At 37.7% G+C, this 27,014-nt stretch overlaps 1 protein-coding gene across 1 annotated transcript; it reads left to right on the top strand.

The window, feature by feature from the left end:
* The first annotated feature begins 14,610 nt into the window (after positions 1–14,610).
* On the top strand, positions 14,611–25,684 carry LOC100376459 (nose resistant to fluoxetine protein 6-like). Its single transcript, XM_006813431.3, has 14 exons — positions 14,611–14,914; positions 15,518–15,675; positions 15,849–15,927; positions 16,659–16,746; positions 16,855–17,081; positions 17,213–17,389; positions 17,585–17,681; positions 18,291–18,564; positions 18,736–18,815; positions 19,267–19,374; positions 19,906–20,044; positions 23,124–23,310; positions 23,629–23,771; positions 24,197–25,684. Exons 1-14 carry the CDS (start codon positions 14,692–14,694, stop codon positions 24,320–24,322), a joined length of 2,106 nt encoding a protein of 701 aa, XP_006813494.2. The 5' UTR covers positions 14,611–14,691; the 3' UTR covers positions 24,323–25,684.
* The last annotated feature ends 1,330 nt before the right edge of the window (positions 25,685–27,014 follow it).

Below are 27,014 nucleotides of genomic sequence, written 5' to 3'. Positions count from 1 at the left end.
GGGAATGGGCAGTGTGAGAGATACAATAAGACCCTCATTGACATGTTGGGGACGTTAAGGGAGGATCAGAAAGCTGACTGGAAGAAGTACGTTAGCTTGATGGTGCACGCGTACAACTGTACCAGAGGCGAGACCACTGGGTATTCTTCGTACTACTTGATGTATGGAAGGCAGCCACGTTTACCGGTGGATATTTATCTTGGTCTACAACCAGACAGCTGTGAGGGAGACGATCATGATGACTATGTGTCGCGCCTGAGAGTGAGGTTGAAGGTTGCATATGACTTAGCATCAAAGGAGGCAGTCAAGCATCAGGACTACAACCGTAAGCGTTATGGATTGAAGGCGAAGGAAGTGGTCTTACATCCAGGCGATAGAGTGCTGGTCCGTAACGTTAATATACGAGGGAAGCACAAGATCGCTGATAGATGGGAGAAGGAACCTTATGTTGTGGTTCGTCGCATGAATCCTGATGTGCCTGTTTATGAATTGAGACGCGAGACTGGAGATGGAGCTACTAGAGTGCTACACAGGAATCTATTATTGCCCTGTAGCACATTGCCTATGCCTTATCCTGATAGACCAATGAGGGAGAGGGCAAGGAAGACTCGGCGACGGTCAGGGATGAGAACTAGAGCTAGGTGCTTGCCGATCAGTTCGGAATCTGAGTCGAGTCTGAAAAGGAGAGTTCTGACGACGGATTTGTGTATTGGATCGAACATCCAGTACCACAGAGATCCCGTGTTGAGCCTGTGGCTGCTGAGCCAGTGATGGCCAGCCCTGTGGTGCTTGAATCAGTCCACCAGGATGCGGAATCTGTTGAATCTGAAGTTGTTGGTGGTGACAGACATGGTGAGCAGCCTGCAATTCCTGGAAGTGAGCCCCAGCACAGTCCTGAGGTACCCACTGAACAACGAGAGGAACCTGAGGCAAGTGATGTTGGAGCTTGTGCGTCTGGTAATGTGACAGAGACCCTGAATGTCAGAAGATCTTCACGTGAACGCAGACCACCAATGAGGTATGGTTTTGATCAGTCACAGAGAGCTTTGCTAGATGATAATGAATCTAATCCTACAGTCCTGCTCGATAAATATGTCAATATGGCATTGCAGCAGCAGAGTATGGAGAAAGAGATGTCGCCCGTCAAGGAAATGATTTGTGGATATATAGTGGAAACAGTATAGTAAAGAGGACTGGCTTCAAGTGTGACGGTTGCTTGTACTTTTTTCTGTTTCTTCTTTGTGGTTTCTTGAGGTCTTTATGTGTCTTTGTTGGTTTTCCTGGTGGAACACTTCTCGTTCACACCATTCAGGTACACCTACCAATCCGGAGAACAGGAAATACAGAGATAAAGAGGCTGGAGATAGCGAACCAGGAGAGAACCCTGCCATCGTGTTCTAGTGGTAAAGCTCTGCCTTTGTCAGGGCCTTTTTGAGACGGGTTTTTGGAGCACTAGAGGAGACACCTTGTGTACGCCCTCTGGAGGTGAACAGACTAGCGTTGTTGTTACTGTTCAGGGTTTGTTGGTCTTGTTTTTTAGTTGTTTGCATACCTCTAGGTGTGTATGCAGTTGGTGTGGTGTGTTTTTGTGTATGTGTGTTCCACTTTCGGGGTTGGGCCGTGAAGGATGATACCCGAAGTCTGAAGGACGATACCCGAAGTCTGAAGGATGATACCCGAAGTCTGAAGGATGATACCTGAAGTCTGAAGGATGATACCTGAAGTCTGAAGGATGATACCCGAAGTCTGAAGGATGATACCCGAAGTCTGAAGGATGATACCCGAAGTGATGGAGAGGCCGATAGGTCAGGGACGACCTGAGGTTTGAAGGGGGAGGGTGTAACCCGGGCTTACTTTAGGCATTTTTGACCCATAATACATGGCATTGTTGTCTATTCTTCGACTTAAATCGCTTAAATATGCACCATGCAGTTTTGTGATATAGCGCCCTCTTGTGGTTTTCGGTAGTTAGTATTTTGTGTGATTTATTATTTATTTGTATGCATTTCAACTTTGTAATTCAATAGTTTTGTAATTTTTTGCGTACTATGTATTATACGCGACAAGTTGTGAAATTGTTATTCTCGAACATTCTGGAAGCGTTGCTCTGGAGGAGAGAAACAACGAACGACTCTCTCTCTCTCTCTCTTTCTCTTAGGGTTCGAGCTGGCAACGTCGTATTGTATCGTCGGGGAGGACTGTGTGGCCGTTGAGTGAAGATCGGAAGCGGATCGGGGATTCCGGGACAGAAGAGGTGCCTTGGAAAAACACTGTTGTTGCGGTGCACCAATGGACTTCTAGTTCAACCCGTGTGAAATTCGTTGTGACTGGTAGGTGAACTGTAACTGTAACTGTCCAGGAAAGGGGCCCCGAAGCATCTTTTGATTGCAATCAAATGTTGAACAATTATCACGTGAACTTTTATTGCGTCAAAACTTTGTGATTTACATCATTGTAACCTTTTTGTGGGCAGTGGGAGCACTTTTTCCTGTTTTGTGTAGTTTTTTGTGCGTGGCCGCCGAGATTTCGTCATTATCCCGTTGCACGCCTTGTGAATTTTCCTATTTTTTCCCGTGCGTTGCCTGGGCTGTTTTGACCGCCGCTTGTGGTCGTTGTCTTGGGGAATTTTCCTCTGCTTGCATATTTCGTGCTGAGCTCTTGCACTGTGTTGTTTCGACTGTTTTTTGGCGAGATTCGTTTTGGTCGCTCTTTTGGGAAACCACGGCGAGTCTTCTGTTTTGGCGGCGTGTTTGGGGCAGCGACGCACTCTCTTGGTAGATTATATAGACTGCTGAGTTGATCGCACTTTGTAATGAGCACAGTGAGGCGATTTTGCTGATTTTTATTGTGACGTTGTGCATTTTTTGATTATTGTGTTTGCCCCGCTTGCTTGTATACGTGGTTGGGTGCATGCATGTGCGTTTGTGCTGAGTTGGCAGGTTGGTGTTTGCCGTTTGGGCGTTGTTAACCTTTTTTTATCCGCGCACCCTGCTTCTTGTATAGCGTGGGGCTGCTGTGGGCGGTATTTACTGCTTTGTTCAGGCATTTTATTTGTACAGCAGTTAGGCGTTTTATTGTATTTGGCGTGAGTGTTAGGCACTGCCAGGTTAATTTAGTTAGTTTATAGACAAGTTCCTGGCAGGTTAATTTTGTGTGATTTTGTTTTTCCAGTGACAAGGCGCCACTGGGTTAGGTCAGCCTGTTGGATTTACTTAGTTTGTTTATTGACTTGGTTTAGTTGCCAGGTCCTGTCAGATTAATATTGTATACCTTTTGATAGTAGGCTTTGCTTAATTGTGTTATGTGGCGAGGTTAATATTGACGTTATTATATTAAATTGACAGTATACCTGTCTCTGTTTATAACCGGAATATATGTGTTGGTTGGTTTTTTTTGGGTTGACTGATTCACTCCCTGACTGTATCTGCATGCCAACTCCTCTACCCCGGACCATCAAGCCTGTCTTTGGTACGCGAGACAGACCCTGTGATTGTGAGGAGGAAGACTACTATTGGTATCCTGTGGAGTTTATTTAGACTGGTGAACGGAAGTTTCATCATCTGCCTCGCCCCGTCGGAGTCCCATGAACGCCGGAGGGCGGGGGTGGCACACACACTGCAATGACATAAACACAGGTGTTGCACACATCGCAATGTAATGAACACAGGTGTTGCACACACTGCAATGTCATAAACACAGGTGTTACACACACTGCAATGTCATAAACACGGGTGTTGCACATACTGCAATGTCATAAACACAGGTGTTGCACACACTGCAATGTCATAAATACAGGTGTTGCAAACACTGAAATGTCATAAACACCGGTGTTGCACACACTACAATGTCATAAACACAGGTATTGCACATACTAACAATGTCATAAACACAGGTATTGCATATACTACAATGTCATAAACACCGGTGTTGCACACACTACAATTTCATAAACACAGGTAATGCACATACTACAATGTCATAAACACCGGTGTTGCACATACTACAATGTCATAAACACAGGTGTTGCACATAATGCAATGTCATAAACACAGGTATGGCACATACTGCAATGTCATAAACATAGGTGTTGTACACACTGCAATGTCATAAACACAGGTATGGTACATACTGCAATGTCATAAACACAGGTGTTGCACACACTGCAATGTCATAAACACAGGTGTTACACACACTGCAATGTCATAAACACGGGTGTTGCACATACTGCAATGTCATGAACACTGGATTTGCACATACTGCAATGTCACAAACACAGGTGTTACTCATACTGCAATGTCATAAACACATGTGTTACACACACTACAATGTCATAAACACCGGTGTTGCACACACTGCAATGTCACAAACAAAGGTGTTGCACACACTGCAATGTCACAAACGCAGGCATGGCACATACTGCAATGTCACAAACACAGGTGTTACATATACTGCAATGTCAGAAACACAGGTGTTGAACACACTGCAATGTCACAAACACAGGTGTTACACATACTGCAATGTCAGAAACACAGGTGTTACATATACTGCAATGATACAGACACAGATGTTGTACACACTGCAATGTCATAAACACATGTGTTACACATACTGCAATGTCATAAACACAGGTGTTACATACACTGCAATGTCACAAACACAGGTGTTGCAAACACTGAAATGTCATAAACACAGGCATGGCACATACTGCAATGTCACAAACACAGGTGTTACATATACTGCAATGTCAGAAACACAGGTGTTGAACACACTGCAATGTCACAAACACAGGTGTTACACATACTGCAATGTCAGAAACACAGGTGTTACATATACTGCAATGATACAGACACAGATGTTGTACACACTGCAATGTCATAAACACAGGTGATGCACACACTGCAATGTCATAAACACAGGTGTTACATCCACTGCAATGTCACAAACACAGGTGTTGCAAACACTGAAATGTCATAAACACTGGTGTTGCACATACTGCAATGCCATAAACACAGGTATGGCACACACTGCAATGTCATACACACAAGTTTCGCACATACTGCAATGTCATAAACACAGGTGTTGTACACACTGTAATGTCACAAACACAGGCATGGCACATATTGCAATGTCATAAACACAGGTGTTGTACACACTGTAATGTCACAAACACAGGCATGGCACATATTGCAATGTCATAAACACAGGTATTGCACATACTACAATGTCATAAACACCGGTGTTGCACATGCTACAATGTCATAAACACAGGTGTTGCACATAATGCAATGTCATAAACACAGGTATGGCACATACTGCAATGTCATAAACATAGGTGTTGTACACACTGCAATGTCATAAGCACAGGTATGGTACATACTGCAATGTCATAAACACGCATTTTGTACATACTGCAATGTCATAAACACAGGTGTTGTACACACTTCAATGTCGTAAACACAGGTGTTGCACACACTGCAATGTCATAAACACAGGTGTTGCGCACACTGAAATGCCATAAACACAGGTGTTGCACACACTGCAATGCCATAAACACAGGTGTTGCACACACTGCAATGTCATAAACACAGGTGTTGCGCACACTGAAATGCCATAAACACAGGTGTTGCACATACTACAATGTCATAAACACAGGTGTTGTACACACTGCAATGTTATAAACACGAATTGTGTGTGTGTTGCACACACTGCAATGTCATAAACACAGGTATGGCACATACTGCAATGCCATAAACACAGGTATGGCACACACTGCAATGTCATACACACAAGTTTCGCGCATACTGCAATGTCATAAACACAGGTGTTGTACACATTGTAATGTCACAAACACAGGCATGGCACATATTGCAATGTCATAAACACAGGTGTTGTACACACTGTAATGTCACAAACACAGGCATGGCACATATTGCAATGTCATAAACACAGGTATTGCACATACTACAATGTCATAAACACCGGTGTTGCACATACTACAATGTCATAAACACAGGTGTTGCACACACTGCAATGTCATAAACACAGGTATGGTACATACTGCAATGTCATAAACACGCATTTTGTACATACTGCAATGTCATAAACACAGGTGTTGTACACACTTCAATGTCATAAACACAGGTGTTGCACACACTGCAATGTCATAAACACAGGTGTTGCGCACACTGAAATGCCATAAACACAGGTGTTGCACACACTGCAATGCCATAAACACAGGTGTTGCGCACACTGCAATGCCATAAACACAGGTGTTGCACACACTGCAATGCCATAAACACAGGTGTTGCGCACACTGCAATGCCATAAACACAGGTGTTGTCACACTGCAATGTCATAAACACAGGTGTTGCGCACACTGAAATGCCATAAACACAGGTGTTGCGCACACTGAAATGCCATAAACACAGGTGTTGCACACACTGCAATGCTATAAACACAGGTGTTGCACATACTACAATGTCATAAACACAGGTGTTGCGCACACTGAAATGCCATAAACACAGGTGTTGCACACACTGCAATGCCATAAACACAGGTGTTGCGCACACTGCAATGCCATAAACACAGGTGTTGTCACACTGCAATGTTATAAACACAGGTGTTGCGCACACTGAAATGCCATAAATACAGGTGTTGCACACACTGCAATGCTATAAACACAGGTGTTGCACATACTACAATATCATAAACACAGGTGTTGCACATACTACAATGTCATAAACACAGGTGTTGAACACACTACAATGTCATAAACACAGGTATGGCACATACTGCAATGTCATAAACATAGGTGTTGTACACACTGCAATGTCATAAACACGAATTTTGTGTGTGTTGCACACACTGCAATGTCATAAACACAGGTATTGCACATACTACAATGTCATAAACACAGGTGTTGCACATACTACAATGTCATAAACACAGGTGTTGTACATACTGCAATGTCATAAACACAGGTGTTGTACACACTTCAATGTCATAAACACAGGTGTTGCACACACTGCAATGTCATAAACACAGGTGTTGCGCACACTGAAATGCCATAAACACAGGTGTTGCACACACTGCAATGCCATAAACACAGGTGTTGCACACACTGCAATGTAATAAACACAGGTGTTGCGCACACTGAAATGCCATAAACACAGGTGTTGCACACACTGCAATGCCATAAACACAGGTGTTGCACATACTACAATGTCATAAACACAGGTGTTGCACATACTACAATGTCACAAACACAGGTGTTGAACACACTACAATGTCATAAACACAGGTATGGCACATACTGCAATGTCATAAACATAGGTGTTGTACACACTGCAATGTCATAAACACGAATTTTGTGTGTGTTGCATACACTGCAATGTCATAAACACAGGTGTTGCGCACACTGAAATGCCATAAACACAGGTGTTGCACACACTGCAATGCCATAAACACAGGTGTTGCACACACTGCAATGTCATAAACACAGGTGTTGCGCACACTGAAATGCCATAAACACAGGTTTTGCACACACTGCAATGCCATAAACACAGGTGTTGCACATACTACAATGTCATAAACACAGGTGTTGCACATACTACAATGTCATAAACACAGGTGTTGAACACACTACAATGTCATAAACACAGGTATGGCACATACTGCAATGTCATAAACATAGGTGTTGTACACACTGCAATGTCATAAACACGAATTTTGTGTGTGTTGCACACACTGCAATGTCATAAACATAGGTGTTACGCACACTGAAATGCCATAAACACAGGTGTTGCACACACTGCAATGCCATAAACACAGGTGTTGCACATACTACAATGTCATAAACACAGGTGTTGCACATACTACAATTTCATAAACACAGGTGTTGAACACACTACAATGTCATAAACACAGGTATGGCACATACTGCAATGTCATAAACATAGGTGTTGTACACACTGCAATGTCATAAACACGAATTTTGTGTGTGTTGCACACACTGCAATGTCATAAACACAGGTATTGCACATACTACAATGTCATAAACACAGGTGTTGCACATACTACAATGTCATAAACACATGTGTTGAACACACTGCAATGTCATAAACACAGGTGTTGCGCACACTGAAATGCCATAAACACAGGTGTTGCACACACTGCAATGTCATAAACACAGGTGTTGCGCACACTGAAATGCCATAAACACAGGTGTTGCACATACTACAATGTCATAAACACAGGTGTTGAACACACTGCAATGTCATAAACGCACTTGTTGCACACACTGCAATGCCATAAACACAGGTGTTGCACACACTGCAATGTCATAAACACAGGTGTTGCGCACACTGAAATGCCATAAACACAGGTGTTGCACACACTGCAATGCCATAAACACAGGTGTTGCACATACTACAATGTCATAAACACAGGTGTTGCACATACTACAATGTCATAAACACAGGTGTTGAACACACTACAATGTCATAAACACAGGTATGGCACATACTGCAATGTCATAAACATAGGTGTTGTACACACTGCAATGTCATAAACACGAATTTTGTGTGTGTTGCATACACTGCAATGTCATAAACACAGGTGTTGCGCACACTGAAATGTCATAAACACAGGTGTTGCACACACTGCAATGCCATAAACACAGGTGTTGCACACACTGCAATGTCATAAACACAGGTGTTGCGCACACTGAAATGCCATAAACACAGGTGTTGCACACACTGCAATGCCATAAACACAGGTGTTGCACATACTACAATGTCATAAACACAGGTGTTGCACATACTACAATGTCATAAACGCAGGTGTTGAACACACTACAATGTCATAAACACAGGTATGGCACATACTGCAATGTCATAAACATAGGTGTTGTACACACTGCAATGTCATAAACACGAATTTTGTGTGTGTTGCACACACTGCAATGTCATAAACACAGGTATTGCACATACTACAATGTCATAAACACAGGTGTTGCACATACTACAATGTCATAAACACTGGAGTTGCGCACATTACAATGTCATAAACACAGGTATGGCACACACTGCAATGTAATAAACACAGGTGTTGCACACACTGCAATGTAATAAACACAGGTGTTGCACATACTACAATGACATAAACACAGATGTTGCACATACTGCAATGTTATAAACACATGTGTTGTACACACTGCAATGTCATAAACGCATGTGTTGTACACACTGCAATGTCGTAAACACAGGTGTTGTACATACTGCAATGTCGTAAACACATGTGTTGCGCACGCAATGTGTGTGTGGGGGGTGCGTGTGTGTGTGTGTGTGTGTATTGAAAGATATACTGTCGAGTAAACAGGCAGGCTGCGGGAATCGAACCAGAACCTTACTGATGCGAGACGATCACGATACAATGTACAATAACCAAGGTGGTAAAAATTAAGAGAAGCGAGTTTAATTCATAAGAAACACGAAATAGAATTGTAGAATAAAAATGGAATATTTCCAAATATGATAAACGACGATCGAGCGGGTGAGTTGTTTCACAACTGATATATTCAAATAATACGCATAAATCTAAAAGAAAAACTGAATTACGACTGCGAGATATGTACCTAATGGTTTCTGGTTTGGTGCTTTTTTTGTATTTTTGTGCTTTAAAAGTACACCATAATTCTACTGTTATAATATATTATCACTAAACTATCCCTGACAATTTTATCCACAACACAAAACGCACGAGTGTATCAGTAGTATACAATTATTTATTTCTCACATATCCTCTGATGCTTAAATACTAATATCCCACCATGATCACTCTAATATATATGATACTCTAATATTTGTTTCGGGCCTTCATCTTACAGCCATTTGATGGATGTGTTATTAATTCATTACCCAAGATTGCATTTAACAGAGGGCACTTTTTAACCTGGTTTATTTAAAACTGTGTGCGTGTGAATATTGAATTCCCGGAAAATAGTTATAAGCATTTTAATTCGTGATGTTCAGTGGTTATGAGGTAACTAACCGAGAAACCTGATTTTTTTATTTAAATGTGATCCCTATTTCTATTTTATTTATTTTAAAATTATTATTGTTTATTCTTTATTAATACGCTTAGTTATATGTATATACACTAAACTGTTGTACTTTATATATATCTTGCACGCTGAAGTCGAAAGCGCCATCACGCACAAGAATTTTGGAGTTTGAGCCGCCTGTCGCTAGATGGCGTCCTCGAGCTAGAAGTATTGCGCAACTGTAAACTGTAAGCATTTAGAAATACTATACTAAATGTAACCAAATATGATGATTTTTAGAAAATATTGGCCAGTCGCATGAAGAGACTGCTCTGTCAATGTTATTTTGTGGGTACTTTAGTAATTTCCAGACGCCTGAGGGCGGTATTTAGCGATCACATCAAACCTACAATGCGAGTAAGACGATTTACTGTAGAGACTGTTATGTAAATCGGCACGTGCAGTATATACACGTCCACATGAATTATAAAACAGTTCCACATATAATATTCAATGAAAACAGATTTACATATAATAAATAATAAAATTGATATTTGAAATAGCTATAATTAATAAAGTTAAATAATAGATACTAAACAGTTCACACATATAATATGTAATAAAATGAACATGTGAAAGAGTTCTACATATAATATGTCAAAAAATTGACATGTAAAACAGTTCCTCATATAATATGTAATAAAATGAATATGTGAAAGAGTTCTACATATAATATGTCAAAAAATTGACATGTAAAACAGTTCCTCATATAATATGTAATAAAATGAATATGTGAAAGAGTTCTACATATAATATGTCAAAAAATTGACATGTAAAACAGTTCCTCATATAATATGTAATAAAATGAACATGTGAAAGAGTTCTACATATAATATGTCAAAAAATTGACATGTAAAACAGTTCCTCATATAATATGTAATAAAATGAATATGTGAAAGAGTTCTACATATAATATGTAAAACAATTGACATGTAAAACAGTTCCTCATATAATATGTAATAAAATGAACATGTGAAAGAGTTCTACATATAATATGTAAAGAAATAGACATGTAAAACAGTTCCACATATATTATGTAATAAAATGGACATGTGAAAGAGTTCCACTATATATGTAAAGAAATAGACATATTGAACAGTTCTACATATAATATGTACGGTAATAAAATGAACATGTGAAAGAGTTCTACATATAATATGTAAAAAAAATTGACATGAAAAACAGTTCCTCATATAATATGTAATAAAATGAACATGTGAAAGAATTATACATATAATATGTAAAACAAATTGACATGTAAAACAGTTCCTCATATAATATGTAATAACATGAACATGTGAAAGAGTTCTACATATAATATGTAAAAGAAATATACATGTAAAACAGTTTCTCATATAATATGCAATAAAATGGTCATGTGAAAGAGTTCTACATATAATATATGAATGAATAGACATATAAAACAGTTCCACATATAATATGTAATAAAATGGACATGTGAAAGAGTTCCACATGCAATATGTAAAGAAATAGACATATAAAAGGGTTCCACATAGAATATGTAATAAAATGGACATGTGAAGGAGTTTCACATATAGTATGTAATAAAATTGACATGTGAAAGAGTTCCGCATATAATATGTAATAAAATGAACATGTGAAAGAGTTCTACATATAATATGTAATAAAATGGACATGTGAAAAGGTTCCACATATAATATGTAAAGAAATAGACATATAAAAGGGTTCCACATAGAATATGTAATAAAATGGACATGTGAAAGGGTTCCACATATAATATGTAAAGAAATAGTAAAACAGTTCCACATATAATATGTAATAAAATGGTTCGACATACCTTAGGTATGAAATAGTTCCACATAAAATATGTAAAAGGAATAAAAAGTCCCATATAAAATAGATAGACACGTGAAACAGATTCACGACCAACCAGCTATTTCAAGAACGACTTTCAAACCACCATTTTCGAATTTCCCATTTCCACTTTCGGACTGTCCGGCCAGCGTTCTCCACGATCTATCAATCTATGACATTCCAACAAACATTTTTGAAGGACTAAATAAAAATGTGTACATTCCGACCAGCTTTTTGACTTTCCAACCAACTTTTCAAAATAACTATCTAACCTTCCAACCAACTTTTACAACTTACCGACGACCGTATACGATATGCAACACACTTTTTCTACTTTCTACTTGTTTCGAACTTCCGACTTTCCAGCCACCTTTCAATCCTACTTTCCGGACTTTCCAACCAAACTTGTTCCACTAACATTTTCGTATTTCCTTTCAACTTTTTCAAATAACTTGTGCGACTTTCCAACTAATTAGACAATTAAACTAACTTACTGGAGTTTGTATCCAACATTTCTTTTAGAATTTAGACATTTACAGCTTTTCAGATAATACTTCAAACTTACCATGAACTTTTTCGACTTTTTCCCTTTTATCTTTTCTTTCGTTTTCCTAATTTTTTTAACATTCGCCAACCTAACTTTTACAGCTTTCCAACCAACTTTGTTGACATACAATTTTTGTTACTTTCAATCAAATCTTTTCGACTTCCAAACCCAAACCAACTGTTTCGACTTTCCATCCGATCTTTACTAACCAACGAACGTTTTCAAATAACTTTCCGACATTCCGACCAACTTTTAAAACTTATCAGCGAACTTAATTCCACACGTTATTCCACCAAACAATATTGCCATCCAGATGAGCGTTGCAAGTTGACAACGAAATTTATCGACATTGTTTTCAAACTTCCATTTAACTTGTATGTCTTCCGAGCCACCCGTTGTGTGCTAGTTCAATGTGTAATGTAGGTCAAGTATTAGAGTATGTTATTTTTATGATTTGCAAAACATATTTCAACATTTATTATATAACTGAACAAATGAAATTTATTCATGCATTATAATGATATATCGGAAGCAAAATTCCATATAAATAAGTAATGCAGTCTATTTTATTATATACAAATAAATTAGGGTTACTTAATATGTTATACTAATAATTTGTAATAACATTTTATTATATATATATATAATTAGGAATTGTGTATTTATTACAAATAATTTGTTTATTATATTAACATGATAATTTTTTATATATAATATATTGAAGCAAAATTGTTTATAAATAACTAATGATATATCGTTTATTATATACAAATAAGTTCATTTATGTACTCTATTATACACAAAGAATTTGTACCACAATTATATGATGTAAATAAGATGAAGAATCGTGTAAATATTACTTATACTGTGCACCCCATGAGTATGTCAGTTCACCATGCTTGTCAATGTTATAAAATAGAACACATAGATGATTTATTTTGACCGGGGATGAATATTTACAGTCTGAGTTATTTTCATGCATTTGAATTATTTCTTTTGTTCTTGTTTCCTGCTTTGTTTTGTTTTTCGCTTGCCCGTCATGTTAATGAAGGGAAAGGTATATGAGAGAAAATATATAGGAGTCAGATTAAAATCAGCCTGTTTTTTGTTTTTTGAGAATTTGACCAAGTTTGATTATGGCATGCGTTAAATGTACATTTTTAAAGATATCAAAGACAATTTAATCTAAATGGTTTTATTTGTTTGGTAGTTACGATAAGTAAAAATAATATCTGTAACTGTCACTATAAAATATCAAATAAGTACAATTTTCCAAGACATACATGATAATTTGGCTAAAATTTGTTAGACATAGAAATAACTGAAGACAATGAAAACATAAATTCACATGGAAACTAGTATACAGTAGTATACTCTCCAAGATCTGTTACTTAGATAATGCAGTAACTGGAAATTTCGTTTTCATTATTTAGCATAAATAGTTAATTCCCGCTCAAAATTCTAACCTACAATATTATCCAATTCATCTTATAGTATTCTATAAGGATTAGTATATGTATTATGCAATGACAATAATAACGTTTAGTTAGTGTTCGTTCGTAGACGAAAACGCGTACTTCGACGGAACATAAGCACAAACTTCAACCCGCTGGACTAAATTGGAAAGACCCGATTTTCGTGTTGTAACCCCTCAGAGGGCGCCTCAAGGAACGAGTTCTTTCTTGAAGGAATACTATTAATACATACCCAGTATTTATTTAACTTATTTACTCTCATTCAGATATATCAGCAAAATTCAGTTCGTATCCATCTGGGTTTTCTATATGTTATTCAATACAGTACCTGGATTTTCAGTGGACAAGGTTGTAATAGTTACACTATGCTTAATCTTTTGTGTTTTTTGAAATATTTCAGTAGTACGCATTTTTCAGAGTGAGTCCTGTCGTCGACATGTGTACTGTGTGTGGATGGCTTCAAACAGCAATATCAAATTTCGCTTTCATCAAAGTGCACGGGACTGTTTTGAGGTGACTGCAGCTTTGTTTCCATGCGTCACACTGCCATCACGAGGTTGTGAGTGTAAACATTGTGGCCATTCATGCTGTAGCAACAGCCAATGAGGAAAGCCGACATTGCGGTTAAAGGTCATTGATTTTGAAGTAAATCCGTATGCAGAATACGTTCAACATCTATATGTTGCAATTACTGCCGTGTTGTTTGATTTTAGTATAGTTACAAATGAGCAATGGCGACTCTACTCTATCGAGCCTTGGTAGTCGCAGTTGTTATGCCCAGTGTGTACGCGCAACTGATAGTTATGAATGTGGTGATTGAACAGCTGATATCGGCGATCGAGAGAAAGGATATGACAGCGTATGAAAGGGTAACTCCTCGGTGTTTGAACGATACGATACAGTTTGTCGTCGATTACAGATACCATGGTAACATTAAGACGTACGCTCGGCAAAGTGAGTACAGTTGACAGTATTAATAGTATAGTGTTTCCTGTTGCTGTAGCATGTGTGTAGTACACTTCGTAGATCGCGGTACGTCCACACAGATGTATTTACATACCCAGCTTCTGTTACGACAAATGTAGCTAAAACATACTGACGAATCTGTACGTACAATTTCATACTAGCGCCCGAGTTTGGCCAAGCGTATGTTCTGTATGATGTAAACATTTCAGTGAGTAACCATTTAGGTGGCATTGCTGTTAGTGTGTATATTTAAGCTGTGGTCTCAGTCTAATAGAGGACTCAATTACCAGTGTAGTACGCAAAGGCTCATGGGTAGACGCTTGTTTGTAAACAATGACACACTATGGTCATCTGACGCATGCGCAGATGATAACTCCCTGCTTTAAAGTCAGTTCTCGATCTCAGGTATGATAATCACGCCCTCAACGGTTATTTAGGAGAGTAATCAGGATGAGCAGGAATTGGTGTTTCTCTAAGACTGGTCATCATATTCCCTTCATAAATTGTAAATTGAACACCATCTTTAACATCAAATAGGTTAATGAGTCCAGCTTTAAAGTATATGTGTAATCCCTTGTGTGTGTTTTTCAGTGTACTTTTCCAGTGGATATTTACCAGCCGATGGCGAATTTACCATGACTATTAAAGATTTTGGTGACTACGATCTTTGTCACGCCATTAAACCTGAAGTCGGCGTCAATGGATTTGGGGGATTGTATTGCTTTTCCAAAACAGATATTAAACCGCTGGTGAGATTGCAAACAATACGTTTTCACAGAAATATTACTTACAATTTGTTCCCTTATTTCGCGTTTCTACTACTATATGTTTTTGACATTACTGATACACATTGATTATCGCATTACGAGTATAACGACATGGGAGTAGTACAACGACATTAATGTGTTTGTTTTGTTTTCAGTCTACTGTCACTGCAGATATTGGAGTATGTTTTCCAGACTCGTGTACAGACCAAGATGTGCCAGTGTTTGTGTCTCTGGGTTAGTGGCTATTCTGCAAAATATATTGTGCGAACAGCTAATATTTACAGACATGTTTACATGTTCGCCATAGTGATATAATTTTGAGACTTGTACAAAGCGTTCTCTATTTCAACATTCATCTTACAGGCGTGTTTGAAGGTGATAACTCTTGATGTCCTTGATAAAGCCAAGATTATAACATGAAGACGCGAATTTGTGTTTTGAGCATTCATAAATTTTTATAAGACATTTATCCCCACGAGTTTCTCGCGATTCATTCAAATCCAACAAAAAAGCTTTCATTGGGTGTAGAAACCATTTGATAACGCCCATTACCCACGAGTCTTTGTGGGGTCTCTTTAATCATTGGTCGATTTACTGCCATGAACGCAACACGTAGATCACATCAAATTTGTTTAGAACGCTTAAAATTACATTGGTTCGTTTGTCGGACATTAAAAGAATGAAAATAAAAGTAGTACCATCATCACTTGCACATGACGTTAAATTGCAAAAGCGAGTCATTGCAAAGGAGAAGTCAAAGGTTAACTGACCTCAGCGCAGTTCTATACGGGTGGTATTCACCCGCTAAGGCTTGTGCTTGGTTAAGTTGCTTTCAATTGCTATTTGAGATTTACAAACATTGATGAATATTTTATATAAAAACAATTCACGTCGTCACGAAACGTACATTAAACATGAATTATGAAGATTTATTATATGTTTTAACATTTTTACTTCAATTTCAGTCTTTTCAACAATTCTCGGGAGAATGCCTATATCATATGCACCATGTGCCAGAAAATACGATCTAAGAGCAGGTGACTATGTAGCAATGTAAGTAAACAGAATATTCCCCTCTGTCAGCTCGCTATTCTGGGCACTGTCGTTCGTAATCGTGTACACGTAACTATACCATCTGACCGTGGTCCATCTTCTCTATAGACTAATATGTGTGGTTCTCGCGATTGTGATTATCTCTGGTACCCTGTATGATGCACTGAGACGTAGATGTCGACAAAACACACGGCTCTTACAAACACCATCACCTAGAAACTACACACTCGAAAGTCAACTTCTTAGCGACGAAGATGCAGTTGCTTGCCAGTCCAATTCAGATCTAGATATCCATAGAAGAAATAATCCCAGAAATTGCGGTAATAAATGCAGAGGTAATTATTGATCCGTTATATTGGCACCGTCGGTAGAAAGGCAGCTGCTGAGTCCTTTTACTCAGAGGAAAACTGTTACAAGATCGCTGGATGCATGTATGTATGTGATACGACTTTATCTTACGTTTCAGAATTCGTACAGGGGTGTCTGCTGTCATTCTCCTTGATTGAAGTTGGTCACAAGATGATGATTACGGTGCATGGAAAGAGTAGCATTGCTTGTCTCAATGGCATAAGAGTTCTCAGCATGTTTTGGATAATTCTCTTTCATTCGTATCTATTCCTTGCTCAATACTATCCCACGATCGGTAGGTTCACTCTACATGTTTCTCTACTGTGTACGGTAATCATGCCATGCATCCGCAGTTGTCAACATTCCGAGAAATACTCGATTTCGAGAATCGTTTTGGCCGATTCATTCATTCATTCATTATCGAATCTTTTTCACTTCATCATTTGCCATCACTGTGACATTTTCTTTCCATTTCATTTCACTCCCCCAGATAACTACCGCTATGTCATTGAAACAATGGGAGCCCGCTGGTCGGTGATTCCCCTTTGGAAGGGCGATCTTGCTGTTGAAGCCTTTCTTGTACTTAGGTAACCAGTCATCTATCAGTAATAACATGTGGTCCCAGTTGTAATTGTGTCCGTTATTTGGTGTAATGTTTTAGGTAGTAAATATATGTATTTAGGGATTTGTAGGTTTAGGGTATAGTTGATTGCTCATATCACATCTTTCAATTGAGTGAAATATTTATTATTAAGACATTTTTGCATTAATTTTAAACATTATTCATCGTATAACCAAATTATTCTGGCCAACATTTTTTTGTTATTTTCAACGAAAACATTACTTTTTATTTGGGTTTTAGGAACAATATGATCATTTATTGGCGGTCATGTTTATGTACCCTCTTTCTCATTGAAGTCTGTGACTTTGCCGAAAGTACTTGTATAGTTCTTGTCTTACACACATTAATTGTCAGTTTGATGAATCGTGGAGAAAATACACTGTTACTCATGATCAGTGTATCGAAAATAATAAAATAAAACGTGTATGCTAGGCGTATCTTTCATTTTCTAAATTTTCTCGATCGTGTCGAATGGAAACTCTGTCCACTCAGAATGTGAATTCAAACGAAGTAAGTTATGTGTAGTCGGTGCTTTAAGTTCCTGAGTCGTAATCTTTCACAAATCTCTTCGCAGTGGATTGTTGGTTAGCTACCTGACGCTAAAACAGTTCGATCGGTGCGGCGGCCCCAGACATCATAACTGGTTCTTGTTCTACTTTCATCGATTCTGGAGACTGACACCAGTATACATGTTTGTGTTGATGATGTACACCACTTTGGTTTTATACGTGTCCGACGGACCGCTATGGTGGCAATGGTACGGAGTGCAAGAAGAATGTCGAGCTGACTGGTGGCAACATCTACTATATATCAACAATTTGATTCCATTTCCTGGTGACACTGGAGGGGTGCGTAACACATGTACAGTGTGGACACTAGCAAACAAATACATCAACATAATACAAACACAAAATCCATCTCAAAACTAAGCGAACAGACAAATAATTCGCACTGTTTGACTACTTACTCTCCTCTTACAGTTTTTAATCTAATAGTTGCACGTCTTATTTTACAAACAGTGTTTCGGGTGGACATGGTACTTGGCCGTGGATATGCAGTTGTACGTTCTTAGTCCAATATTCATCATAATGTTTTACAAGTAAGTTGAATGTTAAATCTACAGACATAAAGTATTTATAAAAAGTGATTCATTTTCAAAGTACAATAATATTTCTTACAACGTGTACTTTAATAATGTAATTAACTCGCATGAGTTGTCAATGTCTATGATTCTCGAAAACAATTTTCAGGGGTTCTTTTTTACTTTGTATACATTCATGCTTGATGTTGAAGTGAGCTCTCGCATGGTGAATATTAAATCGTATATATGATTGACATATCCATATACAACATACTGAGTAATATCTATACTATATAACAGACGTCGTACGCTCTTCCGATGTATAATCTTTAAGAATAGCCCCCCCCCCCATGTGCTCAAAAAAGTGCTTGCTCCATTCTGTCACAGTAATAGTACAGTTATCGATGTATAGCTTAAGTCAGTTAACCCGACAATATTATTAATATTCGTTTTTTTATTGCTATTGCAGGTCGCGTAATGGTGGTGTATGTTTGACTACGTCAGCAATTTGCGTTTGTTTGGCAATATCTGCATATTTTGCGACTGTGCAGGGAATGACGTTTGGCGCCGATACAAAGTAAATACTATAGTTTCTGACCAACCGACATCATGTGTTCACGGTTTACGTTACTTGAAGGGCGGTGGTCGTCGCGCCACGCATGCGCGAGATATGGGTCTCATAAAAACAAAAATGACGATTTTCACTGTTGTGCACACCATACTGAGAGGTTATCAAGCTTTAATTAGGTATTTTGATGGTGTTCGGAAGGTATAAAAAGAGTCGCCGGCGGTGATTAGAGCAAGTGGCACCCAACTCGTACAAAATTCGTACAAGTGATTCATTAGAAAAGCACGAATGTCGCATATGCGCGGCGCGACGACTACTGCCCTTTACTAGTAACTGGTATAAGTGTGTAGTATACTACAAATAGTTCATAATTCATACATTTTGATTTTAAGTGTATCATTTCAAAATACAATTTCCGGGAAACTATGCGAGATATTCGTGTAAAAAGAACCCATTGTCCATGTCTCCTTTCAGAAAACCCACCTGCCAGGCATAGATAAACTAGATGTAGAAACACTATTGTACGTGTTTTATTCACAGAAAATACAGGAAACCCGAATACGAAGAAGGTGCCTGGCTGTACACTAAACCTTGGTATCGCTTACCAAACTATCTTGTTGGTATCGTCTTGGGATATATATTCTTCAAACTGAATGGAGAAAAAGTCAAGATAAATAAGGTCAGTTTACTTAAACTAAAATACGCATTTGTTTATTATAAGCATCAAGAAGTTGTATATACATGCAGAAGTCTTTTAAGAATACAGTTTGTATTTGTTTGAACAATATGACATAAGAGACAACATGGTAATCTCCCTCGAGAATCTCATCATACTAATACTAATCCATTATTCCCAATCATAATTTAAAAACACGAAACACAACAATTCAGTAGTTTTAACCATTTCTGTTTGATTATTTTCTTTTTCGAAAAAAGGCAAGTTTGGCAAGTCACTGATACTTCTACTCGCATTTAAAAAAAATGTACAAAACTGATTCGAACCACCAGACCGTACTACTATATACCAATATCGTCACCATAAAATCAAACAATCTAATTAGATTAATATGCGAGTGTCACCCGCCCAATTTTCTTATTGTTATAACTTTAGTTTAATTCAAACATTGCCTTTGGGGAAGAGGGTTGCTTGGTTTCTCTTTGTGGAATTCGAAGAGTATAGGGCGGGAATGATTCAATGGTGTTTATACCGGGGCATTACTTCATTTTCATGAACCCGTTTTTGCATTGAACTATTGCCGGCATTCCAAATGTGTAAAAACAGGTTTCGAGTTTATTGACTTGACTTTAGACTCCTTCGCACCCCTTGCTATATATTAAGAATAGATCATTAACAACTAAATATAATGCTTATAATGTGAACCTTAACTGTGCTGTGCTGTAGCAGTGCTTGGAAATAAAAATAAAAATGTCGGTAAATAACTTACTTGCTATAGAAAAGGGAGAAATTCCCCAGTAATTATTCCCATCATCAATAATTCTTTTTTTTGTGAAGGGCAATTACGATTGTTTTTTGCGACACAGAAAGAAATTTACAGTAGACAATATTTTATAATGTAAAATCATGTATTCACATTGAACTTGGGAAAACTCGATGACAATACCTTCCGGGTCAGTTGCTTTTCTATCTGTCATTAAGTTCGCATCAGACGTTCTGTAAGAAGTTGTTCGTAAATTAGAATACGTGTTACGCGAATGTGCCTCGAAATAACATTGAAGGTTCTTAATGCATGAAAGATGTATGTAGCCAGTGGTTGTAAAAAGTCAGAATTTTGAGAACTAACAAGATCTATAAATTTATCAAAATTGGGTGTTATTAAATGTATTCGGTAAGTACAAGGTTCGCAATTCATGGTATTATGGGCATACAAGGAGAAAGTGAAACTCATTTTCAATTTCATCTATGTCACAAGGAGGGCAAATACGTTCGTCTCTCTCAATTACACCATGATCTCTTTCAATGCAAAGGCAGTGAGAAGAACATCGAAACCGTGCAAGAACTACTCTATGGGAATATATTCCAACAGATTTTAAGTATTTTTCCGGCTGCAATGTAACCTTAAATTCCCGATATGTAACCAGTTTGTCTAAGGGACAAATACCTGTAAGCCACTCAAAATGTAGGTATTTCTTAAAACGATGAAAATACGCATACAAATTCCTGAATATTGCCAACTTTCTGCGAATACCAAACATGTTCTAATTTACACAAAAACAATAGTTTCCGTATGTCTGCCACCCAGGTAGGTTTCGCCCCCGATTTGTCTATGTTATATAACATGTTGTAGCATTTACGTGGATATCTGTTACTTGGCATATTGATGATTTTAGCCCAATATTTTATGCATCGTTTTGCGGTGTAAAAGAAAATAGGATATCTTCCACACTCGCCCAGTACACAATTGTCAGGTGATCGTGTGGAAACACCAAGGAAATATCTGCAAGCAAGGTATTGAATACGTTCCAGACACTCATGATATTTTTTAAATCCCCAGATCTCCGAACCATAGGTTAAAATAGGTAAAATCATGGAATAAATCATAATTTAAAGGGACAATTTTTTTAGTATGTTTCATAATAGCCATAAATGTTTTTTTAGCTTGTTGTGCTAAAGACTTCGTTGCAGGTGTCCACTGTAACCGACATGATAACAAAATTCCCAAATATTTGTAATGTGAGACTACCCCCAGCTGTGTGTTTTTAAAATACCACTTTGAAAACGATTACTTTTGTTTTGTCCAAGTTCACTGTCATTTTCCATTTATCACAATACCCCTCAAGCTTACGAATTAATCTTTGTAGGCCAATGACAGTGTCCGAAAACACCGCAATATCGTCAGCAAATAATAAACAAAAGAGTTCAATGAGGTCAGGTGAAAGTTGAATACCATGGTGAGGGGACTGTTGTAGTTCAATAGCTAGTTCATTAATGAAGAAGGAAAATAGGAAGGGACTCAACACACAACCTTGGCGGACACCAATTGGACAGTCAAAATATTCCGTATATTGATTTGATGTTCTAATACACGATCTAACATTGGAGTAAATACTAGCAAGTATACGGTACATTTTTCCTGTCACCCCACCCTTTATCAAAATATACCATAGTCGCTGTCTCTTTACCATGTCAAAGGCCTTGGAAAAATCTACAAAAACACAATAGAATTTCCCTCTTTTACGTGTGATGTATTTTTGTACTAAAGATTGTAGAATAAAGATATTATCAAAAGTTGAGTACCCGTTTCTAAAACCTGTTTGTGCTTCATTTATTTTGCCAAGAGCCTCCGACCAATAGTAGAGTCGACGGTTCAAAATAGAGGTGACAATTTTACCAAAAAAACTAAGTAAAGAAATTGCCCTATAACATATTACTTAGTAACTGATAATAATTCTGATGGATAATTCGAACTAAATTGTACTTTGAAAATAATTATTATCGTATCATAATGCTAGTAAGCTTGTCAACATTATTTAACTGGTGTTTTAATAAGTTGTTTTTATCACTTTCTGTACCAATAACCAAACAAAGTGTGCGTTTTCTGAAAACCATTGTAACTGCGTGTGCTTACATTGGTTAGATGTGAGACAAATGGCCTTCTCGGTGCTGATTGTAATGACAGTGTGTTTAGTATGGATCCCATGTGACACACAGTGCGTGTTTATGCAACAATCCACCTTCCAGATATATGCATTTCCATGGTTATATTTTTCAGTATCTTAATCGGCATCTTTTGTTTCAGTTCTTGAATATCTTACTATGGGGCTGTGCCTTTGCTATTGGTTTAGCCGTCGTATATGGCGTAGATACATCGATAAGAGGGATCCACATATCACAAGGAGCAGCCGTATTTTATGTAACGACTCACAGATTTGCATTTTCATTGGCGATTGGTTGGGTTATATTTGCATGTACAACTGGGAATGGAGGTAAGCTGATCATAATAGTGTTTGACAATAATCCCATTTCCATCATAGGGGACAGAACTCCCTGGTGAAAGCGGTTCATATAAATAAGTACCGTTAAGACTGGACTGTCTATAAAAGTTGTATATGCATAATGGGTCTTCATTTAAAGGGCGGTGGTCGTCGTGTCGCGTCCTGTTCGATATGGGACTCATAGCGACGTACACAACGCGTGCAAAATACATTGTTTATTTACATGAAATTCGAACACGCGCTGCGCGACGACCACCGACCTTTAGGCAGTTTTATTAACGAAGTATGTAAACTCGTCTTTTTTCAAAGGACTGGTGAATGCGCTGTTGTCATGGACTGCTTGGCTACCACTTGCTCGAATGAACTACTGTGCTTATCTTGTACACCTGATTGTTATCCTCGTATACGACTTCAGTTTGAAATCATTGTATTACTATTCAACCATGGGATTCGTGAGTAAACACTTCTGTAATTAGAACTCTTGTCATGCATTTGTATACACGGGGCGTCATGTTTATTTTTAATCTTATTATATTCTATGTATAACCGATTCTCGAATAATTGATGATTTAACAAGTTGTATTATCCGAGGTCTTCAAGATGTACATCAAGATTTGCATTATTTATTAACACTAGTTGGTTGTTTTGTTTAATTAAATCAGTTGCTGAAACTCTGTGGGTATATAACAATATGTGCAGTGTGTAGTTGAGCGCTGGAGTTTACAATTGCCTATATGGTTAGGTGACTGACGTACACATTGCTTTGTGTAACGTTATTTTCTAATCAGTGTTGTTGGTTCCTTCAAAAGCTATTTTCAGTCTTGAAATAGCAAAACATATAAACAAATATGTATTTTCTTATATATTTGGTTTCTAGGCAATGGACTACATTGGGATAGTAGTGATTACATACGGGGTAGCCTACGTTGTTGCAATGGTTGTGGAACTTCCTATGATCGGATTGGAAAGGGTGATAATACCATCGAAATATAAAAGAACATAACGAAACATGTTAGCTTCAAATCGGATTTAGGGGCGACCAGACTATTGTATTTTTTATAAGTTTACTTGTAAATATAAATTTAAATATTTGTTTATGTTATTTCATTTTGGCGACTTATTGTCAAACCTATATTTTATTTTATATGGTATGTTTTGTTTGCACTAAATGTATGGGTGAGTGTTGTGGAACCATTTTTTTTCAATATGTAAAAGCTTTCTCTTGTTTTGTTCAACATTTTACCAATTCAAAAGAATTATACTTTGCAGACTTTGTGTCAACAATCTTTTACCTGTGTGCCTTTTAGTATCTCTGAGCAAACAAGACTGGGCCACTTTCTAATCTTTTCACAAATGTATAAACACCTGATTCCCAGAAAGGGGGAATGACTTCTGTTTCGGAATCTTAAACATAAAAGGAACATAATGCTACATCCGTTAATTAAAAAACCTAACATTCAATCAACACTTACTAAAAGCAATACCGGCTCTGATTTGGTAAACAAATATTGGATCGGAATGAAATGAAATTATGAAGAAACCAAACATTACGTGTTTGGAAAATAAAGTACCCACTTCAAATATTTCTCGTGTATATATATATCGTGTTGTGTTGTCTGGGATACAGTATTGTATATCGATGAAACCGGCAAATATTCGGGAATATTGTTGCTGCTAGTGGGGTCATCGGGTGCCATATCCATACATTCTATATGCTTGATACAATTTTAAAGAACTTTTATTTTTCATATTTTTGACAAAACGAACCTTACTGTATATTACTGTTATATAAAGAATATTTTATAAAATCAATTTTAAACTTATACAATGTATTTTATTACCGTAGATGAGGTCTATTCTGAAATATTTGTCATTTTAAAAGTCGGTTAGGTTCACAGTAGGTATATACATCGCGTGGGACTCGCATCAAACTCGACGCGTTCCGATGACTGGGGAGCTTTAGATACTATAGTACTTCATATTGTCTATTGTTGTAGTCGTATTCTCGATTTTAGTTTATATACGAAAGCTCTCAAAGATGTATATGCTTGGTTTACCATTTCTTCTTGATTCCATATGATTTAAATACCGTATGTAGAAACGTTGGTGTACAGCGTAGTTCTCTGTATTTTGTCTCGGTAAACTGTGTGCTTGTCGCGTGTAGTCCTAAATGTCGCCCTCTCCAGGCCAATGCACATACGTGTTATTTATACCAATACAGTTGTATATACTTGTCTCTGTGATACAAAGCATTGGTTCTGAAAATTCTTCAAACGTATATCTTGGGAGCTCGCAACTACACTCTAGATTTATCTTTATATTTTCTTTTAATGTCATTAAATAGCAGTCGTGTTTACAAAATAAAGCACGGGTGAGTGCCAGTAGTCAGTGTCTTGTTGAATGTGACCTTCGATTGCACTCTGCGATGATGAAAATACCTCGCTGACAATTGGAACGCAGACTGGTACAATGCAGTGCCTGGCACGACGAGTCGATCTCCGCTTCGAGTGACAAAAGAAAAAAAATATAATAATGTTATTTACAGAGTATACGTCACCGAGACGGGTGGGTGGTTTACTTAATTAAATAATAAAAATGTTAGCTTTCACACTCTCGAGACTTGGCACACATACATGCACTATTAATTTCAAGAGCCTGTCATTCATTCTACTTTTGTCATGATAAAAAAAAGTGATTCGGAATTCTACACAACAATAAAACGTCTCGGTCACAGGTCGGTTGACACTATCCCGTGGCGCAGATGAAATGCAAACTTATTGAAATAGGTTGATATGTTGTGAAGCAGTCGATCACGACTGCATATTGAAGAGAAATGTGTCAATCTCAAAGATTGCACCACGGAACCATGGGATAGCATTGTTCAAGCTATAAATCTGTGTTTTTGTCTTCCATTGTATTTTTAATCTGCTGATAAGTTTGTTGTTAGAGTAGTCTTATTTAATACACTAAATATCATTAAAGCCTAATAATCTATATTTAACAAAGTGACTTGAAATTGGACTAACTAAAGAATACAAATTGTGTTCGCCAATTCCGTTTTCCGTGAGATCTGAGACCTGGGAAATGGAAAAATCTGTTCATACACGGACTACGTCGACACCGTGTGTCGGAATACAACGAAGACGATGTTATTGTTAAACAGACAAAAACAAGATTATTTGTATTCATGCATAAGTCGTTGCACATACCAGGCATTCAATGAGAGATCATAGAACGATCCCTATAAAACGCCCCGTCAATAGACACTCTCGGGCAATGGCTGGATAACCTCACTATAACTATTGTTCGAGCAGCGTTTGGAAGCTTCGTGAACAAAAACGTTTTATTTCTTCGACTCGATATGGTAGAAAAAGACAAACGAATACATAATAGGTCGAAGCGAGGTCTCGATATGTTAACGTTTATTTAACGTCTGGGCTTTTAGTTTTTCACGGACACGCACGCAAATCAGTTTATTGCGTTGTGTATATTTCGTTATGCATTTACACGACACGGTACTCGTGTAACATAAAGAACACAAACAGAAAATTCATTACATACAAAACTAGTTGATATGTGACGACACATGTAACAATGGACAATTTTTGAAGCACTTACAAATACTGTGGTCAGTTGCCAAGTTGGGATTAGACGAATACACAAACGTGGTGTAAAGAACGGAATGACCACAATTG

The sequence above is a fragment of the Saccoglossus kowalevskii genome, chromosome 8 (genome assembly GCF_978046115.1).
Source record: "Saccoglossus kowalevskii chromosome 8, keSacKowa6.1, whole genome shotgun sequence".
NCBI lineage: Eukaryota > Metazoa > Hemichordata > Enteropneusta > Harrimaniidae > Saccoglossus > Saccoglossus kowalevskii.
The sequence above is the reverse complement of the archived record's forward strand: the minus strand, read 5'-3'. Positions and strand labels throughout refer to the sequence as shown.

What these genes read in the sequence shown, in the direction of transcription:
- LOC100376459 (XM_006813431.3), top strand. Translation starts at nt 14,692, where the DNA reads ATGGCGACTCTACTCTATCGAGCCTTGGTAGTCGCAGTTGTTATGCCC. An exon ending in GAAGCCTTTCTTGTACTTAG is followed by an intron (nt 17,682 to 18,290) that starts GTAACCAGTCAT and finishes ATCTCTTCGCAG; the next exon opens with TGGATTGTTGGTTAGCTACC. An exon ending in ATGTACAACTGGGAATGGAG is followed by an intron (nt 23,311 to 23,628) that starts GTAAGCTGATCA and finishes CTTTTTTCAAAG; the next exon opens with GACTGGTGAATGCGCTGTTG.